Below are 20,539 nucleotides of genomic sequence, written 5' to 3'. Positions count from 1 at the left end.
ATCGAGTCATAAGTGCCAATCCCACTTGACCATGTGAATGAGGCAGGATGAACAATAGACTGATTGGCAAACAAGGTACATGAAGAAAAAAATCAACATTCCCACTCAACATCTATAGACAATTTAGAGTCCTCAATTAAAATACTCAGAATCCTCTTTTCGGTCATGATAAAGCATACGTGTTAATTTGACTTCAGAACTGTGGTAGGTGATACTGATGTTTCAAAAGCCACATAAAACCTTTGAACTGGATTGGAAAATAAACAGTTCCAGATGCCAGAAACCTCTTTGTTAACTGGTACTTTAAACTCTCTTCCAAATACCTTAGTAAATGCATGTAAAATGCAAAACGAAAACATGTTCCACATTATCAATTAGCACAAGATCGTGTTCAATCTTAAAACACAGTCGCTCGTATACTATACTGAGGTAGTATGTAAATTGGGTAGCTCAACTTGATGGATGATCCAGCCTTCGCTGTTTATTCTATTCTTACAAAGCTGCAATCTCAGTCTAATACTCTTGTTGAGTTAAAGAAGAAATCAAATGCAGGGAGAATACCATATAAAGAAAAACACAACCTTTGATAGATAATTTATAGTTTGCAGTATCGTGCCACTCAAGATTTCTGGTTACAAACACCACAGCCATCGAATGTGCAAAGTAAGGCACATTTGGAATTTATGGTCTAGAAGTATTTTGTTATTCACATATTTACTGTAATGATGGGTGTGCTGCAAGATCACTCTTATTTAATGAAATACTAAGAGATGCAAAATGCAATTTGTACATACATTATTTGGGTTATGGTGACAATGTAAGAACAGAACTCCATCATGAACCGTGGATGCCTTTATCTTCACTGTTTTTCATTTTTACAATAGCATAAGATGAGGCATAAAAAGGATAACAGAAGGATCCTCACGAGTATTGAATGTTTAACAGAAGAAATTATCAACAATCAGCCTTGGTGCTTATCTATTCCTCCCGAGCGTCACACGGATGCTAGAGTTTATGTCAAATGTAAGTTTATCATTATAATTATTCTTTACAGTAAGATAATTATAAAAATGCTTTTAATCAAGCAAGTATTCTGGGTTGTGTTTACTTTTTTTTATCAATAAACTACAATGAAGACACAATGTTAGGAAATCTCATCTTGAACCATTCAGAAACATTTGTTTACCAGAAAATGTTACCTCCTTGTCTTGACCAGGAGATTTACGATCCCTGAAAAGCCTCTATAGACCCTTGAATAACACTAATAAAATAAAGTTAGACACTGCTATGTACAACTCTTTCCTTGCCTCTTTGTGTTGCATAATGAATTGATGCTTTGGCAACCGCAGGGACTGTTGACATAACTGCTATCGCATGCCAAAACACAATTAGTGGTGACACTATTGTATGTATGAGTGTCAGTGGGTGTAGAGGAAAATCAGGATTGGTAGGTTGATTCCTAGAAATGACCCACTGACTTAAAAGAACGGATGATGACTAGCAGCTAAAACAAAAGGGGAGCGGGCCGAATTACTCATGTTCTCTGATCCAACACATCATTGAGGTGGAGACCAGAGAGGAAAAAGTTAAGCTCTTCTTGACCATAAAAAGTAACAATTCAAGAACAAGTAGAAGCCACCACTGTGTGCCATGCCTAAGAATTTAATTCATTTGAATAGTGTTATCTGGTACATGGTCGATTGGTCGCCAGTCTTTTGGTCGCGGGTCTTTTGGTCGACCGGAAGGTTATTGATAATTACCATTTAAATCGTGGCTCAAATTCCCTAAATACAAACTGCAAATTTCTATTTAGTCATACTTAATGCCCTAGTAATTATTAGGCTAAAGAAAAGCTCCAAATTTCCCGGACTTTTATTAATTTTTGTTGGAGAACTTGTTAAGACCTTGACTGACGTAGCTTCTTAAAGGGACAACGCATGTACATACAAACTCTTATAAACACTCACGTCGGCTCAGTGAAACTGCTCATGGTCATTGTTGGCTTTTATTGATGCATAGAACGTGTTGTTTTAGCTTGTTTTGTCGCCGGTCTTTTGGTCGTCGGTCTTTTGGTCGTCGGTCTTTTGGTCGTCGGTCTTTTGGTCGTCGGTCTTTTGGTCGTCGGTCTTTTGGTCGTCGGTCTTTTGGTCGTCGGTCTTTTGGTCGTCGGTCTTTTGGTCGTCGGTCTTTTGGTCGCCGGTCTTTTGGTCGCCGGACCGCGACAACGGGCGACCAAAAGACCGCGACCAATCGACCGCACACGGTGTTTAATGACTGTAATGACAGTCAACTCTTACCTTTGTGGCCCAATGGTGATGTTGAAGGTTCTGATGTCATTCGTTTCTGTCCTTGTGCAGTGGTAGTGGAAGAAAATGTAGACGAGTGTGCTGTAGATGGGGGTCCACATAGATTATCAGTGTCTCTTGTTCCAATTTTGAACAGCGTCAACCCCTGAGCTCTGCAGTCAGAATGAGCTTGGCACTTGAGAGCACTTGAATTCACATCAGAGAATGTTCCTTTGGTACAAGGCTTGCAAATAACATCTTCTGTTTCACTACCCCGTTTTTTGACCCTTGTCCCAGGAGGGCACAGCGAATGTGGCTTACATTCTTTGCCACCTTCCTTCGAGAGGAAGCTGTTTAGGGGACAAGTGCACACACGGTCCTGGGTGGCTGCGCAGGGTACTGTCTCAATCTGGCCCACAGGACACGGAGTCCGACAGTGATGGCATTGCGAAACGCCATTTTCACCCCGTGTGAAAGTGCCTTGAGGGCAGGGGCTGCACTCCCTCACAGCATTTAAAGAACAGTGGACAGACACATGGGTACCTGCCGGGCACTTGTCACAAACCAGCTCGGCGCCAGAGTCTGGGTCTTTGTATTGATAGTGGCGGGAAGATAGAAGGGGCAGGTCGGCTGGGTGAGTTGTGGACAAATCCTGTGCTGAGATTTCAACCACTAATGTCCACAGGACCTGAGAAAGACAGTGGGAATTTCATTAGGTAGTGAATGTGAATTAATATATTAGCCTAAAAGCATAATTGCCTAATTTTTTTCTGGCCAAATTTAGAATTCTTCATGGGATTGTCCTCTTGCTTCTGCACCATTCTGCCTTATTTCCTCTGTCCTAATCCAATTAAAACAGTCAAAAACACTCTCTACCTTAGTCATAAAAATAGCAATGTGTTTACGAAAAATGTCAATACGTAACTTAGGCAGTTAAAAAAATAGAATTACATATATTTGCTTTGTGTAAAATAGATACTATAAAAGATAGCATGTTGGGTGAGATACCTATATTGATGGTGTCTAAAACTCACCTTATATTTTCATAAGTAGGTCTGACCCTCAACTTAAAACTCAATTTATAACATGATGCAAGCTTGCTATGTGCACTTGCATGTTTAGTCTACTCTAAATTAAATGATTTTTATGCCAAACTGTGTTCTGCACGGTGTTCGTGCACACTTTTCTCAGCAGAATAGGACAATAACAATGTGAAGAATTGATGGAGAACCTGATACTGGAAGACCAAGTGAATAAGAGACATACTCTTTGTACTGATGAGCAAGATTTATAAGGTCACATCCACATTAAGTCACCAACCAAGCCAGGAAGTCACCTGACTGAAAAGGTCAAGCCTGACTGTGCACATAAAGGTTGCATGCAGTTTATAAGAGCTTGGTGGGAACCATGCATCACCCCTTTTTATCCTGGCTTTACCGTCATCTCTGCTGGGAAGATGACAACACGCGTGGTTGAGGGGAATAACGTCAGTCTAGTTTTTACAGACTGACAAAGCTGTTAGTTCAACCATTGTGTTCAATGAACAAAGAAGGCTGTGCCATCAGCTAGGCCTGGGGTGTCTGGAGGATTATAGTCAGATAATGAGTAGTGAAGATAGAAGGAGAAGAAGAATAAAGGCATCGTTACTAAAAAGTCAGATTTGAAATTGATTTTAATTTTATTTATCAAACACATTTTGGCGGCACGGCGTCTTGAGTGGTTAGCATATCGGCCTCACAGCTCTGGGGTCCTGGGTTAAAATCCAGGTTGGTCCACCTGTGTGGGGTTTCCATGTTCTCCCCGGGCCTGAGTTGGTTTTCTCCGGGTACTCCGGTTTCCTCCCACATTTCAAAGACATGGATGGTAGGCTGATTGGACACTCTAAATTGCCCCTAGGTATGGGTGTGGGTGCGAATGGTTGTCTGTCTGCTTGTGCCCTGCGATTGGCTGGCCACCGATACAGGGGGTCCCCTTCCTCTGGCCCAAAGTTAGCCGGTATAGGCTCCAGCACCCCCCTCAACCCTAGTGAGGATAAAGCGGTTCAGAAAATGAATGAATAAACACATTTTTCAAATAAATGTAGAAGGAAAGTGTATCTACATAATGAGAAAAACTGTGTTTTTAAAAGAAGACTGGGTACGCCTAATATTGCAGGAGATTAGCATATTTTGTTGGTATGTAGGACAAAACTGGCTGGTATGGTTTAAACTGATGAGTGAGAGGGAAAATTTTGCTGATGGCATCTGGGAAACCTTGTCACTGTGAGAAACAGATCAGTGGTAGTCTTGTTGAGTAAGATTGTGAGGTGATTCTATCATTTCTACTCTACAATATTTATAACCTCTGACAAAAAAAGAATCATTAGTCTTGATGCCCAATCTTTCAGTTGTTTTATCGTGTAGGGGGAAAGAAAAGCAACTTATAGAAATGACACAATAGTTGACTCATTTCAAATGTTCCATTTTCTGGCTTGAAGAAATATTAAAAGATAAAGTTATGACTGTTTCTTGGCTCCTGAGGCATACTCAATGTTCTTGTTCAATCCAATTTCAGATTCTGCTGCCTGACTTTTAAACTTTTGAATGGGACTGTGCAGGACCATAGGTGCGAATTTTCTCTCTCTCTCTTTTTTTTTCATTTTCTGAACTGCTTTATCCTCACAAGGTTTGGGGGGGGGGGGGGAGCCTATCCCAGCTGACTTCAGGCCAGAGGCAGAGCACACCCTGAATCGATGGCCAGCCAATCGTAGAGAACAAGTAGACGGACAACAATTTACTTGCACACTCATACCTTGGGGCAATTTAGAGTGTCCAATCAGCCTACCATGCATGTTTTTGGAATGTCGGAGGAAACCAGAGTACCCAGAGAAAACCCACGCAGGCCTGGATAGAACATGCAAACTCCTTACAGGTGGACTGACCTGGATTTGAACCCAGGACCCCAGAGCTGTGAGGCCGACGCACTAACCACTCAAGCCGCTAGGCCGCCTTCTTACAGTTTTGGTTCTGAATAATCCCTATTATCGAGAACATGTCATTATTTAGTCTGCCGAGCCTGCCTGCTCACATTACCATATGACATTCCGACAAAATACCAAGATATTTTTTGTACTATTTTGTGAGATCCACCACTCGCTGCATCAGCAGTGAAATTGTTCAAGAGGTCGGACAAAGCAGACAAAAATGAGCCAGGCTTTTTCTATAACACGACAGACTGTTACGAGGTCCGCATCACTCCAAATGCTGCACCAAACCGACTCTTAAAGTTCCAATCTTCCCTCACAAATGAACATTATCCCATGATCCTTAAACATATTCACTGGGGTCTGTACCTATACCCCTGACCTGTAGATGACACACCATATTTTATTATGTAAATCTGCTATAGATGTCTGAATAAGGTTCACAGCCAATTACCTATTGATAACCTAAATACACACAAAGATTGACAGCCTTATAAAATGAAATACAATTTGCATTGCCTGGCACAATGCATTCGGGGAGTCATGTGCAAGCATGTCATTCTGGGTATGCCGAGCAGGAATGGACACCACTGCATTATGTTGCTCACTACTCTTCAAAAGGCCACATGGAATAAAATAATGACGGAAGCAGCCAGCTCTTTCAACAAACATTGGCAGATTACCTAACAGGAATTATTTAATCAAGCTATAATGCACTCTCTTACTATCTCTTTTCCAGTCAGATTCTTATCAAAACAGGATGTCCTTTTCTGACCTTTAAAGGTTTATATGAGGTTGGAGAACAGAACATGTCCTTGTATCAAACAGGAAATCTTTTTCATACTGCCAAAGGACCAGGTTATGGTTTTTCGTCCTTTTTGGGGGGGGTTTAAAACAGAAATGGAGCACATTGCATTAATCCACTCAGGACACGCTCTGTCAGGCGAATCCAACGTGGTTACAAGCCAGAAGGCACACGCGCCAAGCCCACCCAAAGAGGAACACATTAGTCAACCAGCCAAATCCAAAGTATAAAAACCTGCCTTACCCCAGATCTTATGTGTCAATGCTTTTTGGTGCTTTGCGAGATACTGGCTTAAACTTGCATTATTTGACATCCTGCATGGAATTTTTTTGAATCCCATCTAATGTTTCGGTGTTTGTTCAGATACTCTGGGTTCCTTCCAAGGCCCTAAGTCCTTAGAATTGTTCATAACACTGGCCATTTTTGCAATACTAAAATGTGGTCAGTAACTTGACATTGTTACTTTAGAATTATCTCTCTTACAATTGCCAAACAATCGCTCCATCCCATTGAGATGTGACCCATAAAGCTGAGCTAAGAGTTTGTTTGCAACTGCATTTTTTAGGTAATGAGGTTAGTGTGAGACATGCAGCCTAAAATTACATTAAAGGAGTACATAAGAGAAACAGTTAGTGTTGGTATCAAATTATGGTAGTTTATAAATATTTGGATTTTTTTGAAGTCTTTTTTTTTCAATGTATATGTAATTTTCCAATGGCAAATATTGGGATGGATAGGCTCTAGTGCTCCATTAACCTGAACAGATAATGTGATGTTGTAGAAAATATTCAGGGTCAGGCTTCCTTTAGGTTGATTTATTCACAGTAGGTATACTCAGCCAAGACTTGCCACATTAGCCAAAATTTCACAATTGATCACTAAACACCTCTGTGCCTCCTCTGCAGCAATTACCTTGCGCACAACAAAAATTGTCACTGGGCTTGAATGTTTTTTGCATCATTTTCGCGTTAGGTCTGTTTTCACACATGCTTGCCCAATACTGACATCTTAGAAGTATGTGTGCAAGTACATTACGTGCATCTTTTATTAAAGCCACATCAAACCAAAGAAAAATGCACAAATGTCAATGAACACAGCCTAGGTTGTAATCTGCTTTTCACCCCAAGTCAGATGGGATAGGCTCCAGCAACCCTTACGAGGATGCACGATACGTTAAATGAATGAAAGATGAATGCCAGCGAATGCCAGGATCTAGGAAATCCCAGCGTTATACTATTTCATTTTATAGGATCGGGTGTCAGATTTTCATTTGAAATAAAAATGTGCAAGGACACCAAAAAAATGGGGCGATTAGTGGAGATACAAAAATTTGGGCACTGGTACTATTTTTCTTTCGCCCTGGTAACATTTTGTTTTTTAGATTATTATGTATAACGTCAGACGGCCCAGCGTTTGAGTGGTTAGCTCGTCTGCCTCGCAGTGGGCGACCTGTGTTCAAATCCAGGTCGGTCCACCTGTGTGGAGTTTGCATGTTCTCCCCGGGCCTGCGTGGGTTTTCTCCGGGCACTCCGGTTTCCTCCCAAATTCCAAAGACACGCATGGTAGGCGGATTGGACACTCTAAATTGCACCTAGGTATGGGTGTGGGCGTACATAATAATAATAATAATCGGACATAGGCCCTGTCGTCATTATCAACAACACAAAAAGCCTACTTGTCATCACACCCAGAAACTGCGTGTGGGTTGTTTGTCTCCTGGTGCCCTGTGATTGGCTGGCCACCAATTCAGGGAAACCCCCACCTCTGGCCCGAAGTACCCTGGGATAGGCTCCACCACCCCCCGCGACCCTAGTTAGGATAAAGCGGTTCAGAAAAGATGCTTGGTTATGATGTAGACTTTCGACATTTTGGCTGTAATGCAAAAGTGACAGAACATGAACATAACTGATTATATTTAATGCCTGTTTTTTTACGACTCATATTGAATGGAAATTTGACAGACTACTTATGTTGTAGACCAGGGGTAGGGAACCTATGGCTCCGGAGCCACATGTGGCTCTTTTGATGGGTGCATCTGGCTCTTTGCTAACCTGTGAGCTAAAATATGGAAATTGCTGGTGACAGAACTGAGATATTACATCTAGAACTGCTTTAATCTTCATTTTTTTTGCAGTAGACTCTTCTGGAATGCATCCTCTCATTGATTAGCAACTGCATAAGAATGTTGTCAAAAGTATTCTTTTTTTTTTTCACTTTAAAAGTGGTGAAATTACTAAAATAAAAGACATCCATTTACATGTATATTGACTTTTAAATTCGGAGTATGGCTCTCAAGGAATAACATTAGAAAATATGAATTGTTTATGGCTCTCTTCGTCAAAAAGGTTCCCGACCCCTGTTGTAGACAGTACGTGGAAAATGAGATACCAAATTGGTGGAAAGGCAAAAGGCAAAAAATTAAACATATTCACCAATGCCTTGTTTATCAGTACTTTTCTGCCTACGCAAACAGTAAAAAGACACTGTACGGATCCTCTGCACACGGCGATTAAGTCTCGAGTGAGGTCTGCTGCAACCTTTATTCCTTTCTATCCATCTTGAGCTTGTCTTTCCCACAGGCTGTCGGCAAAATGTGCTTTTTAATATATTGATTCCATCACTCATTAACATGAAGATTCACAAGAGAAGAGACACGTAAGGGTGTGGTTCTGATCTGGTAGATCTTGTCACGTGTGCAACAATGCAGCATCTTAGCAAAAGATACTCCGGTATCACTGGGCAAGAAAACCTGTAATACTACTCCACGCGCCAGCCATTAGAGAAGCCTAAAGACACTGAGGAATCAAAAATCCTCCAACAAGGACTGAGGTTCGCCTACTCTTTGTCTAAAAACCTTGGTAAATAAATTGCAGTGGGTGTGTCACACCGAACATCTCTTTTTGCCTTTTATGCCTCCAGTACATGATTTTATCAATGTTGTTCTGACACATTTGGTTTAACACAGACACACACAGATTTTTTGAATGAATCCATTAATTTTCATGTCAGAATTTACGATAGATTTGCATGTCTTTAGTGTAGTGTCATGTCATGCCACGACATGCAGGGCAGAACTGAGGTTCACTGGATGTAAGTACAGCAAATTCACAATTAAAACAACCCGCTTATTTATTTATTTATTTATTAACTTACTTATTACCTATTTATTTATGTCTAAAATGTCTTTTCCTGTGTCTGTATTCTCACCCTCTTGCTACCGTGACAATGAAATTTTCCCGACCAAGGGATGAATTTAAAATAAAGTTTTGAAATAAAGTTATTTAATCTAATCTAATTATACAATAATAGAAATATTCCCTAGCTTCACAGTTCTACTTCAACATAGTTCTAGGGGATTTCGTGCATGTTGGCGTATTTCAGACCGGAGGCAAGATTTTGCCAGGACTTCCTAGTTCAATAATGCTTTGATATTTAATATTTTATACTTAAATAAAACCTTAACTCACTTGATGCCAACACACTCATGATATTTAATATTTTATACTTAAATAAAACCTTAACTCACTTGATGCCAACACACTCAAAGTATGACAAGAGACGAGATCAGGAAGCATTCAGTGGGTTGGAAGTCATGGGGAAAAAGTGACAAACACAGGAACTGGTAGTATTTTTACTTATTTATATTTTGTATGCTTTACTAGGTGTTACTTCCGTCCCCACATGGGGTCACCATGACAGCAACGCTACTTGTATGTCTTTAAGTCATGGAGGTCTAACCAAATATTAGTTATGACAGTTTTTGTTAGGGTTCTATTGTATTGTATTTGAAGAACAATTCAAATTGCACACGCGATTACATTCACATAAAAAACTATGCTCATAACACACTTAAAACAGGGCGCACTCCCATTTTGAATTGTCCTACTCATGAAGCAGTTGAAGAAATACAGTAATACCTCGACATGCGAGTGCCCCGACATACGAGCAATTTGAGATACGAGTAAAATTTTGAGCAAATATTTATCTTGAGATACGAGACAAATTTTGATATACGATCATACAGCGGACGCGAGAGGCTGCTCATAAGAACATCATGGGCACTGTCTTTCTCCCCGCAACACCCTCATGTAATGTCTCTCTACGAGCACTAAGCGGAGCGTTGCATTTTTTCAGTGTTTTTTTCCCCGTTAGTCAGTGCGAATGGCGGAGCGATCGCTAATACGAGAGGAATAAATAATACTTCTCGTTGGCAAGTGGTCGTGCGTTATCCTATTGTGAGGACATTTGTGTGCATCATTTTGGGAATATTTTGAAGGGAAGACAAAAGCAAACAACCCTCGATAGGTTGCATCTGAAAGTCAGGGTGGAGGCGGGGCAAATAGAGCCAACCCGAAAGAAAGGTATCACAAATTTAAACAAAATTTGGTTTAGTGCAAGGTTAGATTAAATTTATTTTTGTGTGTCTGCATCGTAATCCAAGTTCATTTAAATGTTTGTTATGTTACGAGCGCGTTGCCCTGCAAAAAGTCTCCCCCCTCTCTCTGGCCCTCTCTCTTTCCCCTTCCGCGAAATCCGTCTAATTTTAGTACTATTAAACAAATTTTAATACTATTAAACCACTAGTTATTTGTTTCTTTGTTAATAGAAGGCGAATTAGAACAAATAAAAATATTTTTCCAATCCAATATCCTGTTTTGGGTGTTTTTTAAAGGGTTGGAACTAATTAATTTGTTTTTAGTTCATTTCTATAGGAAATGTTCGTTTGAGTTACGAGTAAATCGACATACAAACTCAGTCCCGGAATTATTGATCCCTTGCCACACTTCTATAGGGACTTAACATGAATCATAGTACCCCACACTATAAGTTTGTCTGTGACATTTGCACAACACCAGCATTCACTAAAACTAAATTAAAAATAAGTTGCTTCAAAAACGAATTTTTACATGTACATTCCACATTAAACCCCATGCCAAACAATACTGTCAGGTGTAAAATAAATGAATGGGTAATAAAAATACATATATGAATGTGTGAAGAAGTAAAATATGCCCCAAAAGCACCTCAAATTGAAGTTGAGTCTCTGGCAGGCCACAGGTTTGGCACCACTGCTTTTCGCCAACTAAGACAAAAAATCATTCTAAAAAACACATTTGAATGTCAGAACTTGCTGGCTACATGCCACAAATTGCCAATATTTTTTTCCAGCCGACTAGGAATGAAATATGCTTTAAATGTGACTGGCACTGGGGATCTAACACAGAACTTGGTTTTATATCGAGCCCAATATTCTTGAATTCTTATAGTATGCCATTTAAAGTTTTAAAGTAGTTGTTTTGGATGGGCCTTGAGTGAAAACAATCTGTTTTCTGTTTACATATGCTCGAGTGTGGGTGGTCGAATAACATTTCTTGGCAATCATTGGATAATTAAAGCAGGGCTTAACATGCACACATGGTCAGGATAGACATGCACGTGCACCCCTCTCCTACCCGCAACTATGTGCGTTTAGTTACTGGTGAACCCCTCCTCAATGCACTTGTTCACACCGAGAAGCACCTGTTGTTGTGTGTCGCCCAGTGCCATGCATGGACCGTGGTCAGAGCACATTTCAACCCAGAGAGAGGGGCAACTGTTTGGATTCACTCACTGTGAATTCATCCCTGACAAAAGGGTATGATGATGATTATTTCTGTGGATGTGTCAAATCGCAGCTGATGAATCTCATTAATTGTGGTTTGAACAGATTCTCTTTGTAGAGCATTAGGGCAGTGATCAGAGTTTCAGGAAATAATGTAAAAGCAGGTAGGCAAATGTTGAGGGTTTTGCAAACAACCATTAAATAAAAGGTATTCGCCTAAGGGCCAAGTGCCATGATATTACCTTCTCAAAATACCTTAACAAAAACAATGTACACATGATTTCCCTGCAGAATTGAAGTTGTGTCCTACGGTTTTCAAACAACAACAGAAGGGGGCTTCGCATTTTGAAACGGGTAACAAAAAAGATGCAATTAGGGTAGTGATTATAGTTTCAGGAAATAATGTAAAAGCAGGCAGGCAAATGTTGGGGGTGTTGCAAACAACCATTAAATACAAGGTACGGTACTCGGACGTTTGGTCGCCCGGACGTTTGGTCGCCCGGACGTTTGGTCGCCCGGACGTTTGGTCGCCCGGACGTTTGGTCGCCCGGACGTTTGGTCGCCCGGACGTTTGGTCGCCCGGACGTTTGGTCGCCCGGACGTTTGGTCGCCCGGACGTTTGGTCGCCCGGACGTTTGGTCGCCCGGACGTTTGGTCGCCCGGACGTTTGGTCGCCCGGACGTTTGGTCGCCCGGACGTTTGGTCGCCCGGACGTTTGGTCGCCCGGACGTTTGGTCGCCCGGACGTTTGGTCGCCCGGACGTTTGGTCGCCCGGACGTTTGGTCGCCCGGACGTTTGGTCGCCCGGACGTTTGGTCGCCCGGACGTTTGGTCGCCCGGACGTTTGGTCGCCCGGACGTTTGACAACATGACAGAGAGTTTACTGTTGAAACCAGCTCTCAAAATTATATTCATGAGAGAGAGAGTTTAATATCTAAATATCTACTGTTGAAACCAGCTCTCAAAATTATATTCACCCGGGCGACCAAACGTCCGGTGACCAAACGTCCGGGCGACCAAACGTCCGGTCACGCAAGGTACTTGGCAAATAATTTTCTGAACCGCTTATATTCACAAGGGATGCTGGAGCCTATGCCAGCTAACTACGATCACCGGGCAGGGGGCACAAAGAGACCAAATTTATCTAATTGTTTTTCTACAAAGGCTTTAAATGAAAAAGTTAAATCAATCGAAATTAAAGTCTTACATGGGCAAATGTCTCAGATTCAAATTGTAAAAGCCTTTCTTTCACCTTTACATGACATCATACAAAATCATAAAAACGTGCAAGATCTCCGGAAAGACTTCAGTGCAGGGCTCATACTCATACTTCATACATCAAAAATAATATTCAGTATATTCGAAGTTGAGACGGGATGCATCTCATACATTCAGTGTTGTGATCATTACTAAAAATACTTTTCGTCTGCTAGCCTCTGCCGCGTTGCGGTACTGCAAATGTACAATATTCGACACAAACTTTATACGTCCCAATATTAGTATTTACACGGCTCCTGAAAAACATGAACAAATGGGGTTTTGTCGTCTTTAGTCTGGCTATGAAGCAGATTCAATTCCGAGCAGGGAAAACAGCAACAAAAACGAACGGATCACGTGAGGATGAACGAGATAGTCGATGACGCATTTCCTGATCACAAATCGAGAGCAAGTGCAGAACAAAATGGGCTCAAAATGATAGAATGCAAAGAATGCACTTAGCTTGATTTGTCACAGAAAAGGCAGCACGGTGTCATCATTTTTACATCAATTTGTGATGCTGACAAGACCGAACGAGCCTCTTAATGTCACCAGACGAGAATGAGGAACTGGAAAATGAGAAAAATGTAGCAAAGTGGCAAGGCACCACCAAAGCACGTAAAGACCACTTGGACACACTATGGTCTTAAATTGCACAGCACCTCCCAAAATGGAGGACAACAATGTTTCAGGGAAGCAGCACGAGTACTATGTATACCAGGCCTTAGAGCAACTCGCCTCCTGGAAAGCATTTGTTCACAGCACAATAAAGAAAATTTGGCTAGAAAGGAGTCGAACAATGTACACATGATTTCCCTGCAGAATCGAAGTTGAGTCCCATGGTTTTCAAACAACAACACAAGGGGGCTTCGCATTTTGAAAAGGGTAACAAAAAAAGATGCAACCGCTCACTAGGAGTTACAGAACATGAAAATAAAAGCTGTGTATGTCTCTAAAACCTAAAAATGACAGGATTTAATTATTGTATGAATCTGCTTTGAGAGCCAAACCAACACAAAATAGTCGGGTATCTGTTTAATCATCACTGGGAAGGAAATAGGTATGTAATATCGGATTTGGTGGTGTTTTTAAAAAGCATTTAAAGTTATTTCAGCCATTTCTCTGTCAGGCTTGCATTTTTTTTTAAGTTTTGTGTTATCATTTGCGTGTAACAAATAGCATGTCCAGAGCTTATTTATCTAGTTCATCATACAGTACTTGTAGACCAGCCAGTCATGTAATTCATATCTCTGCCAATGTTAGTGTTCAGTGTTGGATTCTGTCTGTGAAACAGAAGTCCACAACGGATCCATCTTTCGCTTGAGCTTTTAGTAATTCTCCAAACCAAACAACACACTTCAATAATCATTCCTTAAGATATGACTTTTTTAAATGATACATATAAATATACATACATATATATGAATATATACATATTATATACATATATATGTATATATATACACATATATATGTATATATACATACATATGTATATGTATATATACATACATATGTATATGTATATATACATATACATGTATATATATATACACATATACATACATACATACACATACATATATGTATACATATATACATACACACATACATATACACGTATATATATATATATATATATATATATATGTATGTATGTATATATATATATATATGTATATACACACATACATACATACATGCATACATATATATATATATATATACATACATACATACATATATTCATATATACATATATATACACATATATATATAATATATATACTATATATACACATATATACATACACTTACATACACATATACATACACACATACATATATATGTATATATGTATGTGTATATGTATGTATATATGTGTATATGTATATGTATGTATATATATATATATATACACATACATATACACATACATATATATACACATACATATATACATACATATACATACACACACATATATACATATATATATATGTATATGTATGTATATATATATATGTATATATATATGTATGTATATATATGATATTATATCATAATAGTCATTCAGTAATTTGTAGTTCTACAGTTACAAACGTTTCTATGAATGGAATGTTGAGCTACATGCATCCTAATGCATTTTGATGCATCAATTGACAAGACAGGCATTTTCATTCCGAAAAGTTCCCACCTCAGTTTTTAGGATGTGATGAAACAGGTTGTTGCTATGAACACAAGATGGATGTGGAAATGTATGTAAATTTTAAATAATGTCTACGGAACAATTTCTATTATGATGATAAGATGATCTGATTATGGAATGAGATTTGCACATACAGTGAAATCTACTATGCCACTTCGTTACTATGCCACTCTCGCTATTATGCCACTTTTGCTCGGACCCGACAAAATTAAATACAAAATAAATTTACTATGCCACCCCCTAATCTCGCTACGACGCCACTCCTGCAAGAAATGGGACGTCAAATTTAAGAGAACAACTGTGAAGGGCATTCTCATCAAGAAGGATGCAATTATTGTCAGCTATTTATTCTAATCAGCCCAGTTAAAAGATTTTGTGTTAAAAACATCATACCTAATCTGCATAGGAGTCCAAAGTCAGCACTACATTCTTGTGTGGACCACACTACATTCTTGTCTGACCTAGCACAACAGGCAGCGGTGATCTGGTGTCAAGCATAGGTCAAGTGAAAAACTAGCTTTATAGATTAAATATTGCTCACTTTCTGTTATACTGTACATTCCATTTTCCTTTTTCTGATCCTATTGTGGGTGAGTGAAATCAATTTGGACTGAGCTGATGGATAACATGAGAAAATAAAGCCATTTTTCTTTTTTACAATAAAACCGTTTTCAAAAACCTTCATTACTATGCTGCCTCTCTCACAACTATGCCACTTTTGCTCGGTCCCGATGAGTGGCATAGTAATGAGATTTGACTGTATTTGAACTGAAAAACTGAATTGTACTATTGTTAATATTGCACTAATTTTTGTATCTAATTAGGCAAAAAGAATAGTGTTCTGACTCCCAAGGTCTAATTGCCACAAATCTGGCTCAGTGGGAAAAATGAGTTTGACACTTCTCCTTTAGGCTTACTATGGTGCATATCATTAACATCTTGACAACAGCCAATAGATTTTCTACAGAGCTCAGGACAGATGAGTCTAGTGACCAAACAGAGAAACCTCAATGACGATAATATTTCCCAGATATTTTCCCTGCTGAAATATAAAATCAGTATCCCCGTTTATACATACATTTCTTCACAAGATCTATGTTGACTATCTATGTATCTATGTTGACTCCTACTTATTTAATATGTTGACTACTTATTTATGTATTACTTATTTATTTATTACTTATTTATTTCTTATTTGTGTATTATTTATAGATTTTTTATTCATTACTTATTTATTCATTATTTGTATATTATTGATAGATTATTTATTTATTACTTATTTATTGATTATTTGTGTATTATTATTTATTGATTTTTTTATTATTATAATTATTATTTATTGATTATTTATCTGTTCATTTGTTTGTTGTTGTTATTTGTGAACTTTGTGGTGAAGCCTTAAATCTCATACTAATGACCATACAGTGGTACCTCGAGATACGAGCTTAATGCGTTCCATGACTGAGCTCGTATGTCGATATTGTCGTAACTCAAACGAACATTTCCCATAGAAATGTACTAAAAACAAATTAATTTGTTCCGACCCTCTGAAAAAACACCCAAAACAGGATATTGGATTGGAAAGACATTTTTATTTGTTCTATTTCACCATTTATTAACAAAGTAACAAATAAGTAGTGGTTTAATATTACTAAAATGTGTTTAATAGTACTAAAATTATACAGATTTTGCAGGGGGCAAAGAGAGAGACGGACAGAGAGAGGGGGGGGGGACTTTTTGCAGGGCAACGCGCTCGTAACATATAAACAAATTTAAATAAACTTGGATTACAATGCAGACACACTCAAAAATAAATTTAATCTAACCTTACACTAAACTTAATTCTAATTTTGTTTTTAATTTTGATACCTTTCTTCTGCCGGCCGGGTTGGCTCTATTTGCCCCGCCTCCAGCCTGACTTTTGCTTTTGTATTCCCTTCAAAATATTCCCAAAACGATGTGCACAAATGTCCTCACAATAGGATAACGCATGACCACTTGCCAATGAGAAGGAGTATACAGTGGTACCTCGTCATACGACCGCTTGTCATACAAAATTCTCGTCTTACGAGGGAAATTTCGATCGAATAATTCGCCCGTCATGCGATCAAAATTTCGTGATGCGACCAAGCCAGGTCTTTTTTGCATATCTTTCGTGTATAACAATATCTACGAGCACGGAACGATTAATTCAGACGAGTTTCTCCTAAGACCAGGAAACGCGCAACGCGCATGCAAAAAGAGGGCTTTCTGGGTAATGAAGTACACTCGTGCACACAACACCCATAGGCAATGGCAACCTTTCTCAGAATGAAACTTCATTACCCACAATCAATACGTGGGTAAGCTCAACTATTGTATTTCCTGTTATTCTTTCTAAGGAAAGAAGGTCCCGCGATCCTTCTTTAAAGACTTTCTCGTTGGCAAGTGGTCGTGCGTTATCCTATTGTGATGACATTTGTATGCGACATTATCGAAATATTTTGAAGGGTAGACAAAACCAAACAACTCTTGATGCGTTCGTTTTGAAGACTTCGGCAGAGCGGCCAGGTGGTGTCAACCCGTAGAACTACGTAAGGTAAAAAAGATTACAACAAATTTAGAATTTAGTTTTGTTTGAAGTTACATTAAACATTGAGTGTCTGTATATAGTTATCCAAGTTAATTTAAATTTGTTTGTTTGTTTACAAGTGCATTGTTGCCGTGGATAAAGCCCCCCCAAACAGCCCCCCCCCCCCCCCGCGTATGCCGCTGTCTCTACCCTCCGCAAAATGTGTCTAATTTTACTCCTATTAAACACTATTACTATCAAACCACTCGTTATTTATTACTTTGTCAATATATGGCGAATTATAAGAAATAAAACATTTTTTTCAATCCAATATCCTGTTTTTGGTGTTTTTGTCAGAGTTGGAACTAATTAATTTGTTTCCCATTCATTTCAATGGGAAACTTCCGCTCGAGTTACGAGAATCTTGTCATACGAGCTCAGTCCCGGAACGGATTAAGCTCGTATCTCGAGGTACCACTGTATACGCCATTTGCACTGACTAACGGGGGAAAAAAACACTGGAAAAAATGCAACGCTCCGCCCAGTGCTCGCAGAGACATTACACGAGGGAGTTGCGACCACAGAGACATTATACGAGGGAGTTGCGGGAAGAGAGACAGTGCACATTATGTTCTTATGAGCAGCCTCTCGCGTCCGCTGTCTGCTTGTATATCAAAATTTATCTCGTATCTCAAGATAAATATTTGCTGCAAATTGGACTCGTATGTCGCGGCACTCGTATGTCAAGGTACCACTGTAAAAGCATTCAATTCAATTCAATTTTGTCAGCAGATGGACGCATGAAGTGCTCTTGTATTTTCTAGTAGACGTTAGAAAACAGTGCAGGGTTGACAACTGATATGTATCACAACTTCACTCCGGAACCTTGATTTGCTATTTAAATGAAAAACTTGGCTATAATGTGAAACAAAGACTATGCAATAATGATAAATTGTCTAATTCTAATTTTCAAATCCCTGGTTAATTTTTGGTTTAAAAACCCTTAATCATCAAAGCTGAAAGAAATAAATGTTTGTAATGGGAAATCTATGTCTAAGTGTTCTGTTTAAATATGACTGACTTTCTGAAAGGACTGGTGAAAAAGTATTTTTTGTAATTTCTTGAATGGAATTTGATTGTGATCATCTCCCTCTACTTGAAACGCTGCGGCTACACCTTTTAGACTTTTACGTGTGCCAGATGGGTGTGTGTGAAAATATGTGCCACATTGCCTTTGTAGTTTTTAATCGCTTAATAAGGGGAATTCAAAATAAAAACATGGATAAGGAAATGCATTTAGTTTTTGTGGGATTTCGTAACTTGGATCTTTTTTTGTATCTCGAGTCACTCATTTGCATATTAAAAAATCGTAACTTGAATCTTTCGTACGTAGAGGCATTCGTAAGTAGAGGTATGTGTGTATATATATTTACAACAAACATGAGGTTTCTTGTACAACATTGTGAGAACGTTGATGCCTCAATGAGCTGCAATGACTGATTCATATCCAACTACCATGGTCAAAATAATAATTAAGACAAACAAGGTGTATCACAGCCAGATTGGGTTCCACCACAACAAAGTTTTTTGTTTTTGGGGGGGGGACAACCACCGGGTTAAAATACTGATATTTGGAGTATTTGTGGTAAAAATAAAAAAAAAATAATTAATCATTTAAAAAAAAACACGTGACATATGTAGCATGCCACTGTTTTGTGCGCTTTGGCCACAGTGGGGAGAAAACTGGATACTGAGGGGGATAGAGAAATAAATGTAAATGTACATTGTGAAAATGTAGGAACATCACCATGAAGTTCAGTCTGGAATACACTGGAAATGATGTCAGAAATAAAAACAGGGAATGGCCCTCTAAATTGAGAATTTGTTTAAAAAAATCCACAGGATTTAGAACAAAACCGAGCAAATGAATCAAATGAATGCACTCACCACTGCAGAAATACACATGGCGGACATTGTGTAGAGATGTACAGAACTCAGATGAGGATCAATCAAACGCCCTTGTCCAAGTTTACAAGACAAACCTTTCTCATCTCTGGGGTGTTTCTGCTCTTCATCCTCTTCCTCAGTTCACTACGGGGAGAGAAGCCGCTGAACTGCAATGATTTATAGTCTGGGTCCGCAGATGGAGCAGTTTAAGACAGAGAGGGTTAAAGGTTTGTCTCACATAGAGCGCTGTGCTAATTCCCATCGCTGTGGCGGGCCAAGCGGGGACAACCGCCTCGCCCAATGCACGTTTGTTGACTGAGCAGTGCGGTGCTGTCCTCTCGTTGAGGAGCACCGCGGACATTCTGGCACGGTGACGTAAATGTTGGGGCGTGGTTACAGGGGGAGTGAGCACGTGCGCTCCACTCTTTCTGAGTGCGTCGTGGGAAAATGTTCGGATGCGGTATTTCACATGGAATGGTGGTGGCATTCATTTAACCCTATACACTTGGGTATATTCATCAGTGTTGTAATATTCTGATTTTACAGTAATCCCCCGAATATCGCGGCTTCAAATTTCGCGGATTTTTTTCTGGGGAATTTTTTGTTTATTTATTTTTCAGTTCATAAAAATGTGAAAATCCACGGTGAAACTCGCAAGCGTAAGCCACTCACCATGACCGGTCTACATTAACCACGATATTCAAGGGATTACTGTACGTCTGTTCAATTTTTATGTTCCGCTTGCTAAGCACTGAAGAAAAATATATATATAATTTTTAAATTCATAAAAGTATGAAAATCCACGGTGAAACTCGCAAGCGTAAGCCACTCCTGTGTTCTGCTCCCTAAGCACTGAAGAAAAAAATATATATGTATTTTTTTAAGTTCATAAAAATGTGAAAATCCACGGTGAAACTCGCA

At 39.2% G+C, this 20,539-nt stretch overlaps 1 protein-coding gene across 5 annotated transcripts in view; it reads right to left on the bottom strand.

Moving 5' to 3' along the window:
- Window positions 1-19,990, bottom strand: part of tnfrsf21 (tumor necrosis factor receptor superfamily, member 21) — a 40,260-nt gene extending 20,270 nt beyond the window's left edge. Inside the window, exons 1-3 of one of the 5 annotated variants that reach the window (XM_077587564.1) lie at window positions 19,857-19,990; window positions 19,714-19,762; window positions 2,298-2,973 (exon numbers count right to left, since the gene is read on the bottom strand). In XM_077587564.1, coding sequence (XP_077443690.1) covers window positions 2,298-2,973; window positions 19,714-19,746 — 709 coding nt within the window. In that variant the 5' untranslated portion in view covers window positions 19,747-19,762; window positions 19,857-19,990. Of the gene's footprint in view, window positions 1-2,297; window positions 2,974-19,618 lie in introns of all 5 variants that reach the window. The other 4 variants (XM_077587567.1, XM_077587563.1, XM_077587566.1 and 1 more) reach the window with 4 other exon arrangements.
- Window positions 19,991-20,539: the final 549 nt, after the last annotated feature.

The sequence above is a fragment of the Stigmatopora argus genome, chromosome 19, assembly GCF_051989625.1.
Source record: "Stigmatopora argus isolate UIUO_Sarg chromosome 19, RoL_Sarg_1.0, whole genome shotgun sequence".
NCBI lineage: Eukaryota > Metazoa > Chordata > Actinopteri > Syngnathiformes > Syngnathidae > Stigmatopora > Stigmatopora argus.
Note: the sequence above shows the minus strand (reverse complement) of the source record. Positions and strands in the feature narration are given on the sequence as shown.